The sequence below is a fragment of the Hemitrygon akajei genome, chromosome 10 (assembly GCF_048418815.1).
Source record: "Hemitrygon akajei chromosome 10, sHemAka1.3, whole genome shotgun sequence".
Taxonomy (NCBI): domain Eukaryota; kingdom Metazoa; phylum Chordata; class Chondrichthyes; order Myliobatiformes; family Dasyatidae; genus Hemitrygon; species Hemitrygon akajei.
The window spans coordinates 57,701,940-57,725,330 of NC_133133.1; the positions used below are offsets into that span (position 1 = coordinate 57,701,940).

Here is a 23,391-nt window from a genome sequence, read left to right on the forward strand (position 1 = left end):
CGAGTGGTGGAATCCAGAGGTGTTAATGAGAATGTGAGGAAAGTAAACCAGTAGTAATGTAGAAATAGCAAAAATATTATAGACAAGTACGGATGATCAGAATGGATTCAGTGGGCCTGTTTCTGTGCCATCACAAAAACAAGACAAGAGGAAAATAAGCATTAAGATTTAAAAAAATTAAGAATTAAAAGAGGCAAAAAAACAACTGAATGGTTATACCAGGCAAATCCCACTGTGCATCTTAATAGGAGGAAAAGATAGGTTGTGCAAGGCTGAGGATTATGAACTTCAAGGCCAAATTTGCAAGGTCATCTGGAGCTGGCAATCACTCAGGGAACCATGGTTTTAGATATTAAGTGGTGATGTCACAGTCTAGGCAGTAAGTGGTATTACAGAGTTGGTGTTCAGCCTTAATGTGAGATTGATTTACAAAATAATAATCACAAGTTCCATAACACATCAAATTGAGGAAGCTTGGAAAATACTCCTTACTAATTAGCACTCATAAAAGATTGGATACAGTTACGCAAAGCAAAGTTTAAATATTTTTGTGTGATGCAAAGCAGTATTTCATTTCACATATTCCAAGCTTTACATCAATTTTCATTCAATGTAGGTCTAATTAAGTGATAGAAAAAGATGCATAATGGAACTCCTCCTTGACCACAAGACAAAATACCTATACCTTTGAAGTTGATCACACTATAATGTTACAATAACATTGAGCCACCTGCCAGCAGTTGGAAGCCATTAATAATAAATACCATGCCAAAGATTCATCAGTCCAGGTTTATTAAACTAGAACACACTCTGACACCTTAAATTTGTTATTTCTTTTAATGCAAATCTTTACTAATAATTAAAACTATATGCAGTTTAATTATTAATGTCATTATCAATTAAACAAAAAGCTTTGTTTTGAGCAAAGAACAGGAGCTATGGTTAAATGGGGAAGGCTCATACAGCTTATTTTTGTTAAAGCAAGACAAAGAACATAAAATAACCCTAGTTCCTCTCAGAGGAGGGAATAATTTCAATCATTCTACCCATAGTCTTTTTAATCAGAGTTTGTTTTTCCACATGCTGGATATTTATTAACCTCAACAATTTACCCATACTTCCTCCTACCATCAACCTAATGAAAAGTCAGATATATTTTAAATGCTCAGCACTGCTTTCCTCTCACTAACATGGAGTCATTTAATCAATATACCTCTTTACTGATTTTGATGAGAAAACTAACTTGAGGCTGTGTTCATTCTCAGATTACAGCTTTTGCTAATTACTGTATAAGTTTCTTCAATTATCTTGTGTCACAATGTGCAATTTATATTTCATCATCTTGCCAAAGATGTGTAGGCAGATACTCCTGCCCTACAGTTGCGTGAGAAGCATGTTATCTTAATGAAGCATTGCATGTGATTAAAGCCAAGGATAAAGTCACCGTCAATTGATCTTAAGTTACTGGAATGTTAAGTATGATCATCACTTAATTTGGGTGGATTTGCTAAAAGCCAATTACATTTCTGGTGCAATTGAAATTATTTTTCTTACAACAGATCCTTAGAGACTGGCATCTATATATGAACTGTTTAATTGTGTAGATTTATCAGCGAAACAGGAAGTGTGAAATCAAAATTTTGCATCAGTTAGTTCAACACAAAATCATCATCTGCAAATAATGTGTAAATTGAGCCATGACACCAAAATTTAAACTACAGTTAAACAGAAGGTTTGGCTACATTTTCATAAACTTAATTTCCTTTGAACTGGAGTTAGAATATGAAATTTGGGCTTTTGCACCAACCTGCAGCTCAACATGGTAATTAATCATGCCAAAGACACTGGTAGAATAATCAACTCATGTTACATCTTTTCTAAAGAAAGATCCAATTTTACAAAATTCCAACTGTAAAACATTACAAATAAATGGAAAAAAAAACAATTAAAAACAGGTCAGTTTTGATGATGGAGGGATTTGAACTTCATCTTTAAACAGAAAGTTATATTTAAGTAACACAGATGTCCCTTACAAAATATCCACTTCTAAACTAAACCATTTAACTACAGTACTAACTTCTACTGTGCTTTGATACTGTATTCCAAAGCTCTTGAATTGCCTAACTTCGTGTCCATATTCCGCACAACTCTGGATGAATTCTTCCAATGCAATCTTTGTCACCTCCCCCCAACCAATGAACTGAGACCTCCCTATCAAAGTTACAAATGATACTTTCAGAGACTAATTATTTTGCATAATTTTTCCTGTTATTTCTGAAGCATTCCATGCGGTTCATCAGTAAAATCTAAGAGTGAATTGGGAATGTGCAGATTATTATGCTTCCTCTCAAAGTGAACAAAGATTTACTGAAGAAAACTGTTGATATACAGAGGAATGCTGGTTCAAGAACTGTAAAAGTAAACATGCAGGCAGAGCAAGCACTTATGATTGCAAACACGTTATTTGCCTTTACCCCTGGATAGTTAGCGTCATGAAAATATACAGATTGGAACCAAGTCTTTTGGCCCACCAACACCATGTTTGCTGTTGGGGTATCTATCCTACCCTAACCAATCTTTTTCTTCACACATTCTACCATTCATCTACATACTAAAGAGCAAATTACAGTGGGAAACTAGCTGGGCAACCTGCAGGTTTGCTGGTATTCAGCAGAAGCAGCATGTCTGCTTTTGTACAAGACTTATGAAATCACAGTAGAAAGCACTTCCAGTTAACACATACAGTGGTATGCAAAAGTTTGGGCACCCCTGGTCAAAATTTCTGTTACTGTGAATAGCTAAGCGAGTAAAAGATGACCTGATTTCCAAAAGGCATAAAGTTAAAGATGACACATTCCTTTAATATTTTAAGATTACTTTTTTTACTTCCATCTTTTACAGTTTCAAAAAAAAAGCAAAAAAGGAAAAGGGCCCAAAGCAAAAGTTTGAGCACTCTGCATGGTCAGCACATAGTAACACCCCCTTTGGCAGCTACCTGTATCACAGCTTGTAAATGCTTTCTGTAGCCAGCTAAAAGTCTTTCAATTCTTTTTTGGAGGATCTTTGCCCATTCTTCCTTGCAAAAGGCTTCTCGTTCTGTGAGATTCTTGAGTCATCTTGCATGCACAGCTCTTTTGAGGTCTATCCGCAGATTTTCGATGATGTTTAGGTCAGGGGATTGTGAGGGCCATGGCAAAACCTTCAGCTTGCACCTCGAGGTAGTCCATTGTGGATTTTGAGATGTCTTTAGGATTATCATCCTGTTGTAGAAGCCATCCTCTTTTCATCTTCAGCTTTTCTTTTACAAATGGTGTGATGTTTGTTTCCAGAATTTGCTGGAATTTATTGAATTAATTCTTCCCTCTACCAGTGAACTGTTCCCTGTGACACTGGCTGCAACACAAGCCCAAAGCATGATTGATCCACCCATGTGCATAACAGTTGGAGAGGTGTTCTTTTCATGAAATTCTGCACCCTTTTTTTTCCAAACATACTTTTGCTCATTGTGGCCAAAAAGTTATATTTTAACTTCATCAGTCCACAGGACCTGTTTCCAAAATGCATCAGGCTTGTTTAGATGTTCCTTTGCAAACTTCTGATGCTGAATTTTGTGGTGAGGATGCAGGAAAGGTTTTCTTCTGATGACTCTTCCATGAAGGTCATATTTGTGCAGGTGTTGCTGCACAGTAGAACAGTGCACCACCACTCCAGAGTCTGCTAAATCTATCTGAAGGTCTTTTGCAGTCAAACGGGGATTTTGATTTGCCCTTCCAGCAATCCTACGAGCAGATCTCTCAGAAAGTTTTCTTGGTCTTCCAGACCTCAACTCGACCCCTGCCGTTCCTGTTAACTGTCATTTCTTAATTACATTACTAACATTACATTACATTATAGGTCAGTTGTGGAGAGCGCCCTCTTCTTTGTGGTGGCGTGTTGGGGAGGCAGCATTAAGAAGAGGGACGCCTCACGTCTTAATAAGCTGGTAAGGAAGGCGGGCTCTGTCGTGGGCAAAGTACTGGAGAGTATAACATCGGTAGCAGAGCGAAGGGCGCTGAGTAGGCTACAGTCAATTATGGAAAACCCTGAACATCCTCTACATAGCACCATCCAGAGACAGAGAAGCAGTTTCAGCGACAGGTTGCTATCGATGCAATGCTCCTCAGACAGGATGAAGAGATCAATACTCCCCAATGCCATTAGGCTTTACAATTCAATCGCCAGGAGTAAGATATGTTAAAGTGCCGGGGTTAGGACTCAATGTATTTAAGTAAACTACTTAAGAACTTTTTAAAAGCTATTATTAATGCTTTTTGAGAGAGTGATTTTAGATGCATATCATATTTTTACTGAGTTAAGTATTGTATGTAATTAGTTTTGCTACAATAAGTGTATGGGACATTGGAAAAAATGTTGAATTTCCCCATGGGGATGAATAAAGTATCTATCTATCTAACTGAGGAAACGGCTAGCTGTAAACACTTTGCCATCTTCTTATAGCCTTCTCCTGCTTTGTGGGCATCATTTATTTTAATTTTCAGAGTGCTAGTCAGCTGCTTAGAGGAGCCCATGGCTGCTGATTGTTGGGACAAGGTTTGAGGAGTCAGGGTATTTACAAAGCTTTGAAATTTGCATCACCTGGCCTTTCTTAATGATGCCTGTGAACAAGCCATAGCCCTAACAAGCTAAATAAGGTCTGAGACCTTGGTAAAAGTTATCTGAGAGCTCAAATCTCTTGGGGTGCCCAAACTTTTGCATGGTGCTCCTTTCCTTTTTTTCACTCTAAAATTGTACAAAACAAAAATAATACACAAATCTTGCTCAAAATGTTGAAAAGAATGTTTCATCTTTAACTTTATGACTTTTGGAGATCAGTTCATCTTCTACTCACTTAACTATTCACAGTAACAGAAATTTTGACAGGGGTGCCCAACATTTTGCATGCCAGTGTACATACAAGGATTAACTTAACTTGAGATGGGGCAGCGTACATTTACTTGATTAATATTTGATGGGGTTGCCAGTAAGTACTAGTCTTCCCCAGAGATTAGGCAAGTTGGTGTATACTTATTTAACTACTAGAATAACATCTGTTCTTACTGATATGCCAAAGGTTCGGATTTATAGAATAGCTGCAGAGAGACTGCATCCTCTGGCTGGGAAGTCTAGAAGCAAACGATGGTTATGTGACAAGAATAAAACTTCTATGAGTAAGACAAAGAGAAATTTCTTCTTTGTGGGTTGTATTGGGATTCTCCAGCACAAAGGGCTTTGGATCCTTGGTCAATTGTATTCAAGGCCAAAATCAATATTTTTTTTTGGAACTCTCAGGGTTTCAAAGGCTACAAGGATCAGGTGAGAAGGGAATGAAGCACTGGATCAGCCATCATCCTGCTGAATGGGGCAGTAGACTGATGGCCCACTTCATCATCTTATAAAAGCCTCAATCAATCCCCTCTCCCCTTTTGTTCCCCCTGTAGCACTATCTCTTCTTGTTGCAGGTATAGCCTGAAGTCTGAAAAAATTCATCTTCCTTTTTCCAAAAAAATAGCAATACCTGTATACAATTTGATATCGCTCGGAGTAAGTGACTTATAAATTGTTTGCCAAAAACCACCTACAAGTTTGGAATTGTAATTAGATTTGCCAACTATTAACATAACTGGTGTAACCACATTAGAAAAGGTTTTAATATAATTCTTGCAGAATACTAAAAATTTTGTAGATTTGATATTTCTTACACTGAGTTTATTCATGCACTTATAGTTTATGTGTGATTCATCTATAGATTTCATCTTTGCCTTCATAAGCTATCATGCATTATGTATACTATTGTGCGTTACACTCTGGTTCAGAGAAATATACACATATACACACATACATACATATATATATACACACACACACACACACACACACACACACACACACACACACACACACACACACACACAAGTTAAATGACGTTAAACTTGACTTGACCTCACTTTCTAGAGTGTGAACAGACTTCAGCAATGCATTGTCAAAAGCTAAATGCTCAAATTCAACAATACAATCTACCTTACTTTAAATTTCATCTAACTTCAGACAGGATGACCTGGACAAAATGAAGTATACTTTGTTTCTGCATTCTCTCTGAAATGAGGTCTAAAAGCCCACTTCAAATATTGCTCTCCAAGCTGCAGACATTGAATAACAAACTGCTTCAAGTACCCTTTCCTTCTCTTTTGGATTTTGCTTTGAAAGAAATCAAGTTTTCTACAAACATGCATGGAAACAGCAATGCAATTTTTAAGTATCAAGTAATGATTTAGTATGATAAATGCATTAGTGCAAATGTCAGATGAAAATGCAGTACTTGACGTGGTTGAGGACTCTGGACTCTGACCGGTGTAGGGCTCCGTCCTCTATAGCATCTCACGTGGGTTTCATCAGAGTGTAAGTCAAGATCCTGAGACGTGACAGAGCTCTGAGCACTCCGAGACCTGATGTGTTCACCTGAAGAGCTCAGAGGCTGCAATACAAAAAATACTAGCTCAGGTTTAATTTTTCATTCCCAGGCCTTTCTCAATTGATCTTAAAAGCTTAGCATCAACTTTATCATTTAATAGCTTACTTCTTCATTTAATTCTGATCATCAAGTCATTGAAATGTTTAGCATCTACAAAAATGATTTTGCTGTCCCATTTCAATGAACATTACAAATAATAATGCTTGACCTACACACTGGCAAAACAGATATTCATACAGTCATCAGAAAACACACATCTGAGTCACTCATATCAAAACTAAACTTAAGCCATTCCTGCTAGTTATTTTCACAGAATTCAACATAAATGTTTTCAAATCAGAAGTTAAATCTCCTTGCTCAGAACTCAGCTTACTACAATATACTAGAGGACAGCATATGTGGTATGCTCAAAATAAATAATTTTATCCTCTTATATGCCTGTAATGACCACAATAGACAAATACATTAACTGCAAATAGTAAAACTTTGACTATGTTAATACATGGAGTGTATATACACTCATTGGCCACTTTATTAGGTACAGGAGAGGAACCTGGTGTTGCCCTCCATGTCAATAGCCCATCCCTGTCAAGTCTGATGTGTTGTGCATTTAAAAATGCTCTTTTGCACACTTTTGGTGTAATGTGTGGCTGTTTGAGTTACAGTTGCCTTCCTGTCAGCTTGAACAAGTCTAATCACTCTCTTCTGACTTCTCTAATTAACAAGGACTTTTTGCCCACAGAACTGCCACTCACTGGATGTATTTTTGTTTTTCACACCATTCTCTGAATACCCTAGTGACAGTTGTGAACAAAAATCCCCAGGAAATCAGCAGTATCTGAGATACTAAAACCAACCCATCTGGCACAAGTCATTCCAAAGACTCAGCTTAGACCACATTATTTCCCCATTTTGATGTTTGATCTGAACAACACTGAACCTCTTGACCATGTCTGCATGCTTTTATGCATTAAGTTGCTTCCACATGAATGGCTGCAAGCAGGTAAGGTGGCAACTAAGTTGATGTTTTTCTTATGAAATATTCTTCTGTGAATTAAAGTGTTTCATTCTGTAAAAGTTTGTAGTATGTAAGTTCAAACCTACCCTACCAAATAAAATCCAAAATCATTAAACAATAAATCCAATCGGCTAACCACAAGTTATTTCAGTCACCACTGCACCTTTAGACAGCATAAATTAGTTCTCTAGCACTGAGATAGTCAATTATTCTTAGCTGAATAGCAGATGTAAAAGTAATTTTCCTTTATAGTCTCGTCAGTACATGAAAATCACTGAAAAGCAGTGTGATAAATGGTACCTGCACAGGGCTTTGCACACATTGTGTGGGGCTTTCAATATACTTGACTTTTTCCCAGTGGGTTTGAGTGTTTCCCATGTTCTGATAGGATTGAAAGTCCCTGGTGTTATCATATACCTATAAACAGAGAGTCAATTGCCAGTTAGACTTGTGTAAGCTTAATAAGTGGTTTTAGAGCTTGACCCATGCCATCGTGGATGACAGATGCTTGAATATTTAAAGACTGTTTTTTGGTTAGGAAGGTTTTGACCAATGATTTCAGTGCAACCAGAAAGTGCTGTCAATAGGTAAGCATAACAATGAGGAAGATGGGAAGGCTGCAAGTAACTCTTCACCAGGGAGTCGGAGCATTGGAGCCCAGTACTGGATGTCTAGGCTGTATTGGCCGTAGGATGGGTAGGAGAGGATGGTTAAACACTGAAGTTATTTGATGGATGGCTGCTGTTGGGGGGCAAAATATATAACAAAACCCCATTTTAAAAAAAACATGCTGGAGAGTGATAGGAGACAGGAAGACATCAGAGCTTTGTGAATTATTGGCAAGACGCTACTGGGAAGAGGGTCAGTGGTCAGGGAGAAACTTTTTTAAAATATATTTTTTATTAAATTTTTAAGAGAATCACATAAAATGAATAGAATAATAAAGTAATGAAAATTAATATTAGCCCTCCCCCCTCCCCCCCCTTAACATCCCTGTCTAAAAAAGGAAAAAAGAAAAAAAGATTGCCTGGATATCGGAGGCTCCCCACATGCTCCATGGAGTTCAAAATAACTTTAGTATATATCTTTTTTTTCCCCAAATAACTAATAATTTTATCTTCAAAGGATATTTAGTCCTATCTTTTGTAGATAGGGGTGCCAAATTTTCAAAAATATATCATATTCATTTCTTAGGTTATAAGTAATTTTTTCGTGGAATACAACTATATATTTCATTATTCCAGCGGTCCATAGTTAAATATAAATCTGATTTCCAAGTAACTGCAATAGATTTTTTGGCTACTGCCAATGCAATTTTTATAAATTTTTTCTGATATTTATTCAATTTAGGTTTCGGTATTATCCCTCCAATATCGCCTAATAAAAATAATATTGGGCTACGTGGAAGTTGTATTCCAATAATTTGTTCCAGTAGATGTCTTAAATTTATCCAAAAAGGTTGAATTTTAAAACAAGACCAAGTAGAGTGTAAAAAAGTACCGATTTCTTGATTACATCGGAAACATTGGTCAGATAAATTTGGGTTTAATCTATTTATTTTTTGTGGTGTAATATATAGTTGATGTAAAAAATTGTATTGTACTAATCTAAGTCGAACATTTATTGTATTTGTCATACTATCAAGACATAGTCTTGACCAATTTTTTTCATCAATTTTAATATTCAAATCATTTTCCCATTTTTGTCTTGACTTATGGATTCCTGGTTTAATTGCCTGTTTTTGTATCAAATTATACATACAAGACATAAATTTTTTAATTTTTCCTTTTTGAATTAAAGTTTCTATTTCATTAGGTTTTAGCATTAACATTGTTTGACCCAGTTTATCTCTTAAATAGGCCTTTAATTGAAAATAACAGAAAAGAGTGTTATTTGATATTTTATATTTATTCTTTAATTGATCAAATGACATCAATATACCTCCTTCAAAACAGTCACCTATATATCTGATCCCTTTTTGAAACCAGTTATGTAAAAGTTGATTATCCATTGTAAAAGGAATGTCTATTTTGTATTAGGGTTCTCTTTGCTAATAAAGATTTCTTTATCTCATCATCCACATTTACCTTATTCCATAAATCAATCAAATGTTTTAATATAAGAGATTCTTTCTTTTCCCGTATCCATTTGGATTCCCACTTATATATAAAATCTTCGGGTATATTTTCTCCTATTTTATCTAGCTCTATTCTAATCCATGCCGGTTTTTCTTCATCAAAAAAAGATGCAATAAATCTAAGTTGATTTGCTTTATAATAATTCTTAAAATTTGGGAGTTGTAACCCTCCTAGGTCAAATTTACATGTCAATTTTTCCAATGATATTCTTGACATCTTACCTTTCCAAAGAAACTTCCTCACACATTTATTCAACTCTTGAAAAAACTTCTGGAGCAGTTGTATTGGTAATGTTTGGAATAAATATTGTAGTCTAGGAAATATATTCATTTTTACAGCATTAACTCTACCTACTAATGTTATTGGTAACATCATCCATTTATCAAGATCTTCTTGAATTTTTTTCAATAATGGCAAATAATTTAATTTATATAAATTCTTTATATCTTTATCGACTCTTATACTTAAATATTTTATACCATTTGTTGGCCATCTAAATTGAGTTACTAATCGACATTGACTATAATCTCCTTTAGTAAGGGGTAAAATTTCACTTTTATCCAAGTTTACTTTATACCCTGGTATTTTCCCATATTCTTCCAATCTAAAAGATAATTTATGCAATGAATGCAATGGATTTGTTAAATAAATCAGAACATCATCAGCAAATAAATTAATCTTATATTCCTCCTGGTTAACTCTGAAGCTCACAATATCTGGATCGGTTCTAATTAATTCAGCTAATGATTCTATCGCCAATACAAATAGGGCAGGTGATAATGGACAGCCTTGTCTAGTTGATCTTGTTAATTGGAATGATGTTGAAATTTGACCATTTGTCACTACTTTAGCTTTCAGCCTAGTATTTAAGGTTCTAATCCATTTTATAAAAGATTTTCCTAACCCATATTTTTCCAATACCTTAAATAAAAAGTCCCATTCCAATCTATCAAATGCTTTTTCTGCATCCAAAGCAACTGCCACACTCATTTCCTCCTTCTTTTGTGCCAGATGAATTATGCTAAGTAACCGAGTTACATTATCTGCCGATTGTCTATTTTTAATAAAGCCTGTTTGATCAATATGTATTAATTTTGGTAAATATTTAGATAATCTATTAGATACATTTTTTGCTATTATTTTATAATCCGTATTCAACAAAGAGATAGGTCTATATGACGTTGGCTTTAAAGGATCTCTATCTTTTTTTGGCAATACTATTAGGATCACTGTCGAAAAAGATTGTGGAAGTTTATGTGTTCTTTCCGCTTGATATATTAACTCCATAAAGGGAGGAATTAATAAATCTTTAAATTTTTTATAAAATTCAGGCGGAAAACCATCTTCTCCTGGAGATTTATTACTCTGAAGTGATCCTAAAGCTTCTTCAACCTCTTTTAATGTAAAGGGCATATCTAATCCTTTTTGTTCTTCCGAATTCAATTTTGAAAGAGTTATTTGTGATAAAAATGTTTCTATCTCAGCAATCTCATTTTGTGATTCTGATTGATATAATTTGGAGTAAAATTTTTTAAAGGTTTCATTAATTTCTAAAGTTTTATAAGTAATTTTATTTGCACTTGTTCTGATTGCATTTATTGTTTTGGAAGCCTGTTCTGTTTTCAACTGCCAAGCAAGAATCTTATGTGATCTTTCGCCTAATTCATAGTATCTCTGTTTAGTTCTCATAATTACTTTTTCTGTTCGATATGTCTGAAGTGTATTATATTGTAACTTCTTATTGACAAGTTGTCTTCGTTTTTCTTCTGTCATATATCTTTGGGATTCTTTTTCTAATTTTGTAATCTCTTTTTCTAATTGATCTATTTCTACCATATATTCTTTCTTAATTTTAGAAGTATAACTTATTATCTGACCCCTCAAATATGCTTTCATCGCATCCCATAATATAAACTTATCAACTGAATACGAGTTTGTATCCAAAAAAAATTGTATCTGTTTTTTCATAAAATCACAAAAATCTTGATGTTTTAATAAAATTGAATTAAATCTCCATCTGTAAATCAGTTCCCCCTTATCCAACATTATCATTGTCATTATCAAAGGGGAATGATCTGACAGTATTCTTGCTTTATATTCCACACTTTTCACTCTATCCTGAATATTCATTGATAATAGGAAAAAATCAATCCTTGAATAAGTTTTATGTCTATTTGAATAAAATGAATAATCTCTTTCTCTTGGATTAATTCTTCTCCATATATCAATCAAATTTAAGTCTTTCATCAATGATAAAGTTAGCTTTATTACTTTTGATTTTGTAACAGCCTTAGTTGACCTAACTAGAACTGGGTCTAAACAAAAGTTAAAATCTCCACCAATTAATATTTTATCATGTACGTCAGCCAAATTCAAAAAAGCTTCTTGTATGAATTTTGCATCATTTTCATTTGGTGCATAAATGTTCATAAGAGTCCATAATTCCAAAAAGATTTGACAATGTATAATCACTTATCTCCCCACAGAATCAATTAGTACATTTTGTATTTTAATTGGTAAGGTTTTATTAGCCAAAATTGCAACTCCTCTCAACTTTGAATTAAATGAAGCTGCAATAACACTTCCAACCCAATCTCTCTTGAATTTCTGATGTTCTGTCTGTTAAATGTGTTTCCTGCAAAAAAGCTACATCTCCTTTCATTTTCTTAATACATGTTAAAACTCTTTTTCTTTTCACAGGTCCATTAAGCCCATTAACATTAAAACTTTAAAAATTGAGTAAATTAGTCATTCATAATATCTTGGGGAATCTCTTCAAAATTCTCCATGTTGCTATGTGTCTCCCCTCCAATCACCTAGGCAAAAAAAGAAAAATAGAAGAAAGATAGATAGTAAAGAAAAAAATAACAAAATACCCCTCCACTAATGTTGTGAATGAATAGAAACACAACATTACCCCCTCCATTTTACGGGTCATGGCAATCGCCATGATTACACACGTGAATTCCGCAGCAATCGATCAGAAGCTCCCCAGCTCCCCCGTAACAAAAAAATATAAGTGAAGAAAAAAAATATAATATCTCTACTCCCAATTAATATTTCTCAATTTTTTTATCTTGTTCCCCTTCTATCATATACTTAAAGTATAATTGTATATTCTTCTACTCATAAATGTCCATCAAATCCGATCCCTATCTCAGTCTTCATCTTTAATCCATTTCATTTCCATAATTCTTTACCACATCTCGTGAATATTAGAAAGTTCTTGTACAAATTCCTCCGCTTTCTGATGATCAGTAAAAAAATCTTCTTTCTTCGTCATCCAAAAAAATTATCAGTGTTGCTGGGTAGCTCAATATAAATTTATAACCCTTTTCCCATGAGATTTTTTTCACTGAATTAAATTCCTTCCGCCTCGTCAAAAGGTCGTACCAGGATAAAAAATAACTCTTTTCCCTTCTATCATCAATGGCCCATTTCTCTTTCTGGCACCTTGAGCAGCTGCCTTCAAGATCTTTTCTTTATCTTGATATCTTAAACATTTTATCAAGATTGATCGTGGGTTTTGATCTTGTTGAGGCTTTGGTCTTAAAGCTCTATGAGCCCTTTCAATTTCAATTAACTGACTTCCCTCTTCCATTTCCAAGATTTCCGGGATCCATTTTTGAAAGAATTTTATTGAATCTTCTCCCTCTATACCTTCTTTAAGACCAACAATCTTAATATTGTTTTGTCTGCTGAAACTTTCAAGCACATCTACTTTTTCCATCAACCATTTTCTTTCTGATGTCCAGGCAAGGATATTATCTTCCATCTTGTCCATTCTTTTTTCAGTGGTGTCTCCCATTTTTTCTTCCAACTTTTTAACTTTCTTATCCATTTTCTTTTGTTTTTCCACCACCTTATCAAGCTTACCTTACCTTCACATTTCTAATATCTGTTTTTATTACTTTTAATTCACGCATTATTTGTATCAGGGCTTTTCTTATGTCTCCAGAAAGTTTTCCACCTTCAATTTCCTCCTGTTCTTGTTCTTCTTCATCTATTTCTTCATCTGTGTTTTCCAGAGAGTCTGATTCTACTTCCGATTCACTTTCATTTTCACTTTCAGTCACAGTTGGAAGTTGTAGTTCTGTTTGTACCTGTTTGTGCATAGTCGTTTCTTCACACATGCGCAGCTCCCGCTGTTTCTTCTTAGAGATAATTGGTATTGCCGCAGCTTCCTGCCCTGCACCATTGAAGGCGATGTGTACTTCGCCGGGAAGAGATCCAACTTGAGTATGAGGCTCTGCCAAAACGGCCGGGCCTCTTTCCCCACCAACTTGCGCTGTCTTCAAAGTAGTAATTCTCTTCTGTTTCTGTTTAAGAGGCATATCTAAAGATAGTCCTGAAATGTTTATAAGTAGTTTCTAGAAGGTATTTATTAACTCTTCTTCACTTAAACTTAGTTTTATTGGTTTTTCCGGGAGAGCTGGATTTCCACGTCTCGATCCTACATCATCACGTGACATCCCCAGGGAGAAACTTTCTGCCAGGGAAGTCAGACACCTCAAATGCAGGAGGAGGAGGGCTGAAGGCAGTTGATTAAAGGGAGTGTGTTGCATTGTGAGGCGTTCTCCAAAGAATGAATGATAAAGCCAGTCCCACAAAGCATTTCAAGGACCAAAAAGGAAAATGGATTTCCTCGAACTTCTGGTAATGCTCCCACCCCCTCCCCCCCCCCCCCACTTTTCCATTCCCATCTCTCACCTTGTCTCCTTACCTGGCTCCCTCTGGTGTTCCTCCCCCTTTTCTTTCTTCCATGGCCCTCTGTCCTCTCCTAACTCTTTTCCCCTTCTCCGGCCCTGTATCTCTTTCAGTAATCAACTTCTCAGCTCTTTACTTCATCCCTCCCCTTCCCCTGGGGTTACCTATCACCTACCACCCTCCCCACACCCTCTTACTCTGATTTCTCACCTTTTTTCTCCAATCTTGAAGGGTCTTGACCCAAAACATCAAATCTTTACTCTTTTCCATAAATGCTGCCTGGCTAGCTGAGCTCCTCCAGCATTTTGTGTGTGTCAGCATTTTCTGTTTTTGGTTTCAGATCTACAGACGAAGCTTTTTTGATGTTTACTGCAAAGAGCAAGTTATCCGGAGTGTGGTGCACATTACAGGGCATCCTGGTCCAAAATGATCTACAACAATAGTCAAGGAAACTGGAGGCACAAGATACTGCAATTTCTGGAATCTGAGGAACAAGTAATCTGCTGCAGGAACTCAATGGGTCAAGCAACATCCGTAGAGGGGAATGGAACGGTCGATATTTCACAGCAGATAGGAAAAGGAAAACCACATCACCCAAAGTGCACTATTAATATCGATAGCATTAAAGCTGCATAGGGTTATGAAATTAATACAATCACATGTATTTTATTATGAAAAACTTGTTTCTCAATGGTAACTTCACAGATACTCAGAAATGAAGAAAATAAAGACAGACGACAGCCATTCAGTTCGGAGAGTGAGCTCCCTATCCAATATATTCTTGGCCGGTCATTTATTTTAATACCACGTACCACATTTCCTTTTGCATACCAGTTTATTCACCACCTTCTTAAATACCATACTCAGTGACTTGGCCTCTACAGCTTTCTGATTCTACCACCCTCTGAATGAAGAGATTTCTTCCCATCTCAGACCTTTGACATGAGACTATGACCCCTCCAGCAAGTGGAGACATCCTACCTTCATCCATTTCATGGAGATCTTTCTCATTTCTGGAAACACTAGCCAATACTAACCTAGTGTAACACATAAGGTTCTGGAGGAACTTGGCAGATCAGACAGCATCAATGGAGAGGAATAAAGAGTCGATGTTTCAGGCCGAGGCCCTTCATCAGGACTGGAAAAGGGAGAAGCAGCCAGAATTAGAAGGTGGGTGGGGGGGGGGGGGGCGGGGAAGGAGATGGATTTGTGTGGTTAGTTGGGGGAGGGGCAGGTGGGTGGGGAGGGAGGATGAAAATGAGAAGCATGGAAGTGAAAGTTGGAAAAGGTAAAGGGTTGAAGAATGAGGAATCTGATAGGAGAGGAAAGTGGACCATAAGAGTAAGGGAAGTGGGGGGGGGGGGGGGTACTGGAAGGTGGTAGTTTGATAGGCAGGTGAGGAGAAGAGAGCCAGAATGGAGGATAGGAAATGAGAGGGGGTGGGAGAAATTACTAGAAGTTAGAGAAATCAATATTCATGCAGTCAGGTTGCAGGCTGCCCAAACAGAATATCTTGAATATCTTGAATGGGGCCTCATCATGGCAGTAGAGGAGGGCGAGGACCAACAGGTTGAATGGGAACGAGGACTGGAATTAAAGTAGTTGACCACCAAGATATCCTCCCTACTGCAGACAGAACAAAGGTGCTCGACAGAGTGGTTCCCCAATCTGTGTCGGGTCTCACAGAATCAGAGGAAGCCACACTGTAGAAGGCCCGACAGACTTCCACGTTAATGTTGCCTCACCTCGAATGACTGTGTGGAACCCTAAATGGTGGTGAGGAGGTAAATGAGACAGTGTAGCACTAGTTTTGCTTGTAGGGATAGTGCCAGAAGAGAGATCAGTGAGGAGGCAATGAATGGACAAGGGAATCATGAAGAGAGCGATTCCTAGAGAAAGCAACACGGTGGAGGGTGGGGTAGGCAAAGATGCGTTTGTTGGTAAAATCCCATTAAAGATGGCAGAAGCTGTGGAGAATGATGTGATGAATGCAGAGGCTCATTGTGTGGCAGGTAAGGACAGAGTATCCCTATCCCTGTTGAGGCAGCAGGAAGACGGGGTGAGGGCTAATGTCTGGGATATGCAGATGAGGGGAGTGTCAGTGGTAGACAAAGGGAAACCATATTCTTTGAAGGACATCTCAGATGTTCTTGAAATGTCCTGAGAGCAGATGTGTCAGAGGCAGAAGAACTGAGAAAAGGGAATGGATTTTTTTCCAAGTCACAGTATGTGAAGAGCTATAGTCAAAATAGCTGTGGGAGTCAGTAAGTTTACTAAAGATGTCAGTAGACAGCTTGTCTCCAGGAATAGAGAAAGAGAGATCAAGAAAGAGGAGAGATGTCAGAAATGGACTAAGTGAATTTAAGGGCAGGGTGGAAATTGGAAACAAAATTGATGAAATTGACAGGGGTCAGTATGGGTGCAGGAAGCAGCACCGATGTAGCACAGAAAGAGTTGGGGAGCACTCCCAGGGAAGACTTGGAACACAGACTACTCCACATAGCCAATGTAAAGGCAGGCACAGCTGAGGCCCATGTGGGTACCCATGGCTACATCTTGGCTTTGAAGAAGAGCTGAAGGAGAAATTGTTGAGTGCGAGGACCAGTTCCGCCAGACGAAGGAGAGTTGTGGTGGAAGGGAACTGGTTAGGTCTGTTATCTAGAAAGAAGCAGAGAGCATTATGACCTTCTTGATGGGAAATAGAAGTGTACAGGGAATAGACATCCACGGTGAAAATGAGGTGATCAGGACCAGGGAATTGAAAGTTGCAGTAGAGATTGAGAGTGTGTGAAGTGTTGCGCATGAAGATGGGAAGGGACTGAACCAAAGGAGAAAAAGTGTAGTTGAGGTGTGCAGACACAGTCAAAAACAATGGGCCCAACTGATCTATAGACTGTGAAATAGTTCCCACAGATTGGAGAATGGTAAATCTAAACCTGTTATTTTTAACAAGCAACTGTACTAGGCAGGTAGGTTAGCTTGAAATATACTAACATTTCACCAGTCTGCTGTATGAGAAGAGATTAGATTTATTGTCCCCAAAGTTTATTTAAAAAGCTGCAGATGCTGTGAGTGTGAAATGTAAAAAAAAACAAAATACTGGAAGGACTCAGGTCAGACAACATCTATGAAAACAGGAAAAAAGTTAATCTTTCAAATCACAGAGTCTTTCAACACAAGCTATCCTATCTTAAAAACAGCAGAGTTATGTTTACCACTTGCCAATTGGTAGGAACTATTTCCCAATCTATAGATTTCTGGAAAATGATGACCAACGCATCAACTATTTCCACAGTCAGGTGTTGATGAAATGCTGAAGTTCATTTCCCTCCTCAGCAACTTCCTGACCGACCAAATTCCTCCAGCATTTTAAGTATGTTGCTCAAGATTTCTAGCATCTGCAGAACTTCCTGTGTCTCCATAAATAACTTTGAAACATCAAATCCATGAGTTAAAAGATCCTTTTCAAATGTAAGACGTGTTTGGGAGGGGTGGAGGGAAGATGAAGAATTAATTCAATTCCATTAGGTCTCACCAATGTAGGATCAAAGAGAGAGATTCTCTGGTGTAATGCTAAAGAAACTGGTGTAATGAACAGATTTTTCCACTGGATCACGTCAAGTCCAGCAATAGAGAAAAGCAACATATGCAATGCATCTATCACTCAACTCGTCACTGACCAATGAATTCAGTGTCCTTACCTATCCGTGATTGAATGCCAGTGGTTTCCTTGAAAATACCAGTCATAACCAACTTAATATGAACTAGTCAATATTGCAGCAAAATTGATGTTGTTTTGACAAAAGAACTTAGATTTGCACTTTCTCTGCAAAAGAAACACTCCAAAAATCAGTCTCAGTGGAGACAGTGGGAAAAAAAATGGTTTGCTGTAATGGTTTCAAACTTACTGAAGTTCAGTCACTCTACAGGCTCCAGGATGTGTCAGCATAATAAAGGAGGCCCCTTGGAAATAAAAGCTCATCGACCCAAGCATGTGCACAAATGAATCTAATCCTCTCTCTCTCTCTCTCTCTCTCTCTCTCTCTCTCCAGAAACCCTTCTTCAGTACTGAGAAGGAAGAGGGAAAGATGCTAGAATAAAAATGGTGGGGGGGAGGGGTAGAAAAGAGAGGCTGCCGGAATGTGAAAGGTGAAGCCAGGTGGCTGGGAATTGGTGGGATTATTTTTATTCATTCTTTTGATTTCTAAGAGAATATAGAAGTATTAGCAATTCATGCCTTTAAAATTAAAAAATTATTTGCTTTAACACATACCTGTATGGAAGGAACTTGATCAACCGTCAAGTACGTTTTATGTACAATGACCTCCGAATCTTTGGGAACATTTATTCCTTTCATGCTTTGGGCCAGTACATACTGATGCTGTCTATTTTGTACCTGTCACAAACAAATGGAAATTCAGATTTATACATTTATAAAGTAAAAACACCTCATTGAATACTAGAGATATACAGCACAGAAACAGGCTATTTGGCCAATTGAGTCTATGCTATCAACCACATTTTTTACACTAAACCTGCATTCCCATTAACTCTCCCCAAATTCTACAACGCAGATATGCATCACAGGCAATTTATAGAGATCAATTAACTTACCAATTTGCATGTCGTTGGGATGTGGGAAGAAATTGCAGAATCTAGAGGAAACCACAAAATACAGGGAGAAGGAGCAGACTTCACACGGACAACTCAAGGTCAGGATTAAACCTTGACACCACTGTGCAATTTGTGTTATTTGTGTTTTTAAACATAAAAACCCTAAATCAACCTCCTCATCGTAAGCATAGCAACCAAAGGTTTTATCAACGCAGGCATACAAAGAGGACACATCACACAATTTAAACAAATGTCAATGGATAAGGAAAGTTTCATTCATTCTGCAGTCTCATTCTCCAATATATCCCAAATCATTTTACAGTGAGTATGCTGCTCACACCTTCATAATTATTGATAACATGCTTCAATGAACAAAATTGTCTTGTCTCATGCATTGTGACACTGCAATAAGGAACATAATCATATCTCTAAATCATTGATTTACTGGATCAACATTTACAGTATCTTAAGAATCTATATTAGATAAAGCTAATTCTTAGTCTGTCTTTAATATGGATAGATAGTATGATGAGTTCAAAAGGTATTCTCCCAAAGCAAGAATGCAGTGATGCGCATTTAGATGTGTAATAGCAACAGCCTGCTCATGATTTCATGCTTATTCATCTCTGCATTAAATGGTTTTAAAAGTTCCTAGAACAAGTAAATGTTTTGATCCACTGTAACGTACAAATTTTTTTAAACAATATCAAATTACAATGGTAGCTCATTTATGCAGTGTTTCCTGACAATTAGAGGCACAGCATGGAATAGGGTCTTCAGGCCCAGCGAGCTGTGCTGCACAGCACCCCCAGCCCAATCACAGGACAAGTTACAATGACCAATTAACCTATGTACTAACTGGTACATCTTTGGTCATACAATGAACTACAACTTCCATGAATCCATTAGTATTCAAAGAAACCTTGCTGTTGTTGGTTTTGTCATCTTCAATTTATCTCAGCTCAAAGAGTTTTGGGCATAAAAGAAAAATTAAGGCCAAGGAATAGAATAATTATGATAATTTAAAACAGTGGTGTAGACTTCAGAAGCAAGTTTGAATGTTGCCCGATTAAACAGGTTTAGCTTGTAATTTCTTAAATTTAGAACAGTACATCTGTAGTTGTGAACTTCCCATGATGCAGGACATTTACAAGGACAGGTGTGTAAAAAGGGCCCGAAGGATCACTGGGGATCCAGGTCACCACAACCACAATCTATTCCAGCTGCTACCATCTAGGAAATGGTACCGCACCATAAAAGCCAGGACCAACAGGCTCCAGGACAGCTTCTTCCACCAGGCCATCAGACTGATTAATTCACGCAGATGAGTGTATTCTATGTTACATTGATTGTTTTAATTATTATAAATTACTATGATTGTATATTGCACATTTAGACAGAGACGTAACAAAGATTTTTACTCCTCATGTACGTGAAGGGTGTAAGAAATAAAGTCAATTCAATTCAATATCTCACTGAAACGCTCAAGTTTCTTATGAGGCTTGCTGGGGTGAATATGGAGATAATGTTTTCCCTATCTAGAACTTATGAACCAGGGAGTACCATCTCATAAAACAGAGTCAGCAATTTAGGAAAGAGATGAGGAATTTCTTCACCTAATGAAAAATGAACCTTTGAAATCTTCGACAGGGCTACACAAGCTCAGATACTGAATATACTTAGAATACAAACTGATAAATCATTCCCTATAAAAGGAATATAGGGATAAAGGATTTGTGCAGTAAAGAGGTAGCAAAGTGGAAGATAAGCCACAATCTTATCGAATGATAAAGCAGACATACAGAATCAGAGGGCCATGCCTTGCTCCTCTTTCTTAAAAGAAACTTGGTTGAGATAGGGACAGGAACGGATGCTTAGTGTTTCAAGGTTTTAGAAAAAAATAGACTAAAGTTGAAGAGGGAGGGGGAGAGTGGGGAGAAAGAGTTAATCAGGGACAATATCATGGCTACAGTCAGAGAGAACATAATGAGGGCTTGGCTACTGAGTCCATATCTCAAAAATAAGAAAAGCTGTAATTAATCTGACGGGGATCCGCTACAGACCCACAGTAGCCACCAGGACACTGAGGAACAGCTAAGCAGGCAGATTAGGGGAAGTACAAAAACAACCACATTAGGCAACCTAAGCTTTCTTAAAATAGACTGGGATCTCCTTTGTGCATGAGGCTGAAATGGACTAGAATTTGTTAAGTGCATCCAGGAGAGGTTTTTTTAAAAATCAATATGCAGATAGTACAACAGGAGCTGGACCTGGTGCTGAGTAATAATAGGACATAGAACAGTAGGGCACAGAACAGGCCCTTTGGCCCACAATATTGCTCCAACCTTTTAAGCCTACTCTAAAATCAAACTAACCCTTCCCTCTCACATAGCCCTCCATTTTGCTTTCATCTATATGTCTATCAAAGAGACTCTCATATGGCCCGAAACTATCTGCCTGGACCACCATCCCTGGCAGTGTGTTCCATAAACTCACCACATTCTACATAAAACCCAATTCTGACATTGTCCCTTTACATTCCTTAAATCACCTTAAAATTATGCCCCCTCGTATTAGTCATTTCTGCACTGGGAAAAAATCTCTGCCTGTCCACTCTATCTATGCCTCTTGTATACCTCTATCAAGTCACTTCTCATCCTCCTTCACTCCAGAGAGAAAAGCCCTGGCTCACTCAACCTATCCTCATAAGACAAGCTCTCTAATCCAGGCAGCATGCTGGTAAATCTCCTTTGCACCCCTTCTAAAACTGACACATCCTTTCTATAATGAGGCGACCAGAACTGAACACAGTATTCCAGGTGTGATCTAACCAGAGTCTTATAGAACTGCAACATTATCTCGTGGCTCTTGAATTCAATCCCCCTACTAATGAAGGCAAACATACTATACACCTTCTTAACCACCCTCTCCAATTTCAATTATCAACTTGTGTGGTGACTTTGAGGGATCTATGGATGTGACCTCAAGATCCCTTATTTCCACCACACTGCTAAGAATCCAGCCATTAACCCTGTATTCTGCCTTTCAAAGTGTATAAGTTCATACTTTCCTGCATTGAATGCCATCTGCTATTTCTCAGCCCATCTATCAATGCCCTATGACAATCTTCTACACTACCCACATCACCACTGACTTGCGTCATCTTCAAATTTACTAACCCACTTTTTGATTTCCTTATCCAAGTCACTTATAAAAATCTCAAGAAGCAGGGATCTCAGAACAGATCCTTGCAAGTGCACCACTGGTCACCAATCTCCAGGCACAACACGCTCCATCCACTCCCATCTTCCGTGGGTGAGCCAATCCTGAATCCATGCAGACATTCCCCTGGAGTCCATTCCTCCTGACTTTATGTATCAGCCTACTATGGGCAACCTTGTCAAACACCTTACTAAAATCCATATAAATCACATCCACTGTTCTATTTTTTGATCTGTTTTGTCATTTCCTCAAAGAATTCAATAGCTATGCCAACTATCCCTAATCCATCTATGCTTCTCCAAATGCTTGTAATTCCTGTCTCTAAGAATTTTCTTCAGTAATTTGCCCACCACTGATATAAAACTCACTGGTCCACAATTCCCAGGATTAGTCCTATTATCTTTCTTGAAGAAAAGAACACTATTTGCCAGTCTTCTGGAATGACTCCTGTTTCTAGTAATGACGCAAAGATTATCGCACAGAAATATTTTTCCATGCTTCATGAAGTAACCTGAGATATGTCCTGACTGGCCCCAGGGACTTAGCTATCCAGATGTGTTTTTCTCCCCAAAGTTCCAACACATCCTCTTTCTTAATATCGACATGTTCCAGCGTATCAGCCTGTTTTACATGGTACTCACATTCATCAAAGTACTTCTCACCAATGAACACTGAAGCATATTATTAATTTAGGAGCTCGCCTACCTCAGCCGACTGTTGGCATGTATTTCCTCTGATCCCTGATCAGTCCTACCCTCACTCTGGTAATCCTCCTGTTCTTCATGTACATGTAAATCACCTTGGGGTTTTCCTTAATCCTATACACAAAGACCTTCTCGTGTCCCCTTCTCGCTCTCCTGTGTCCAGTCTCAAGCTCCTTTATAACTCTCTAGAATCCACTTTAATCCTAAGAATGCTTCTTTCTTCTTGACCAGATGTTCCTTGAAAAAAAAGTTCAGCCCCTACAACTATTTTCACATTTTACTGTGTCATTTTCTAATCCTAAAATCTATTGAAGTAGGATTTTGGAGATAATCCACAAAACACAGTTCATCATGTCAAATCAAAAGAAATATTCCAAAGCACATCAACAATTTATTAAAAATTAAAAACCAAATTGAGGCTGAAAAAGTGCTCATCCTCTTTGTAATTACTACGCTAACTTCTGTGAGGTGCAAGTTACA

The 23,391-nt window shown here is 37.5% G+C and overlaps 1 protein-coding gene across 1 annotated transcript in view; it reads right to left on the reverse strand.

The window, feature by feature from the left end:
* The window catches only part of pof1b (POF1B actin binding protein), a 121,517-nt gene that overhangs the window by 59,533 nt on the left and 38,593 nt on the right, over window positions 1–23,391 (reverse strand). The window contains exons 3-5 of the mRNA XM_073058384.1: window positions 18,645–18,767; window positions 7,827–7,943; window positions 6,356–6,511 (exon numbers count right to left, since the gene is read on the reverse strand). Of these exons, the coding sequence (XP_072914485.1) occupies window positions 6,356–6,511; window positions 7,827–7,943; window positions 18,645–18,767 (396 nt within the window). The remainder of the gene's footprint in view (window positions 1–6,355; window positions 6,512–7,826; window positions 7,944–18,644; window positions 18,768–23,391) is intronic.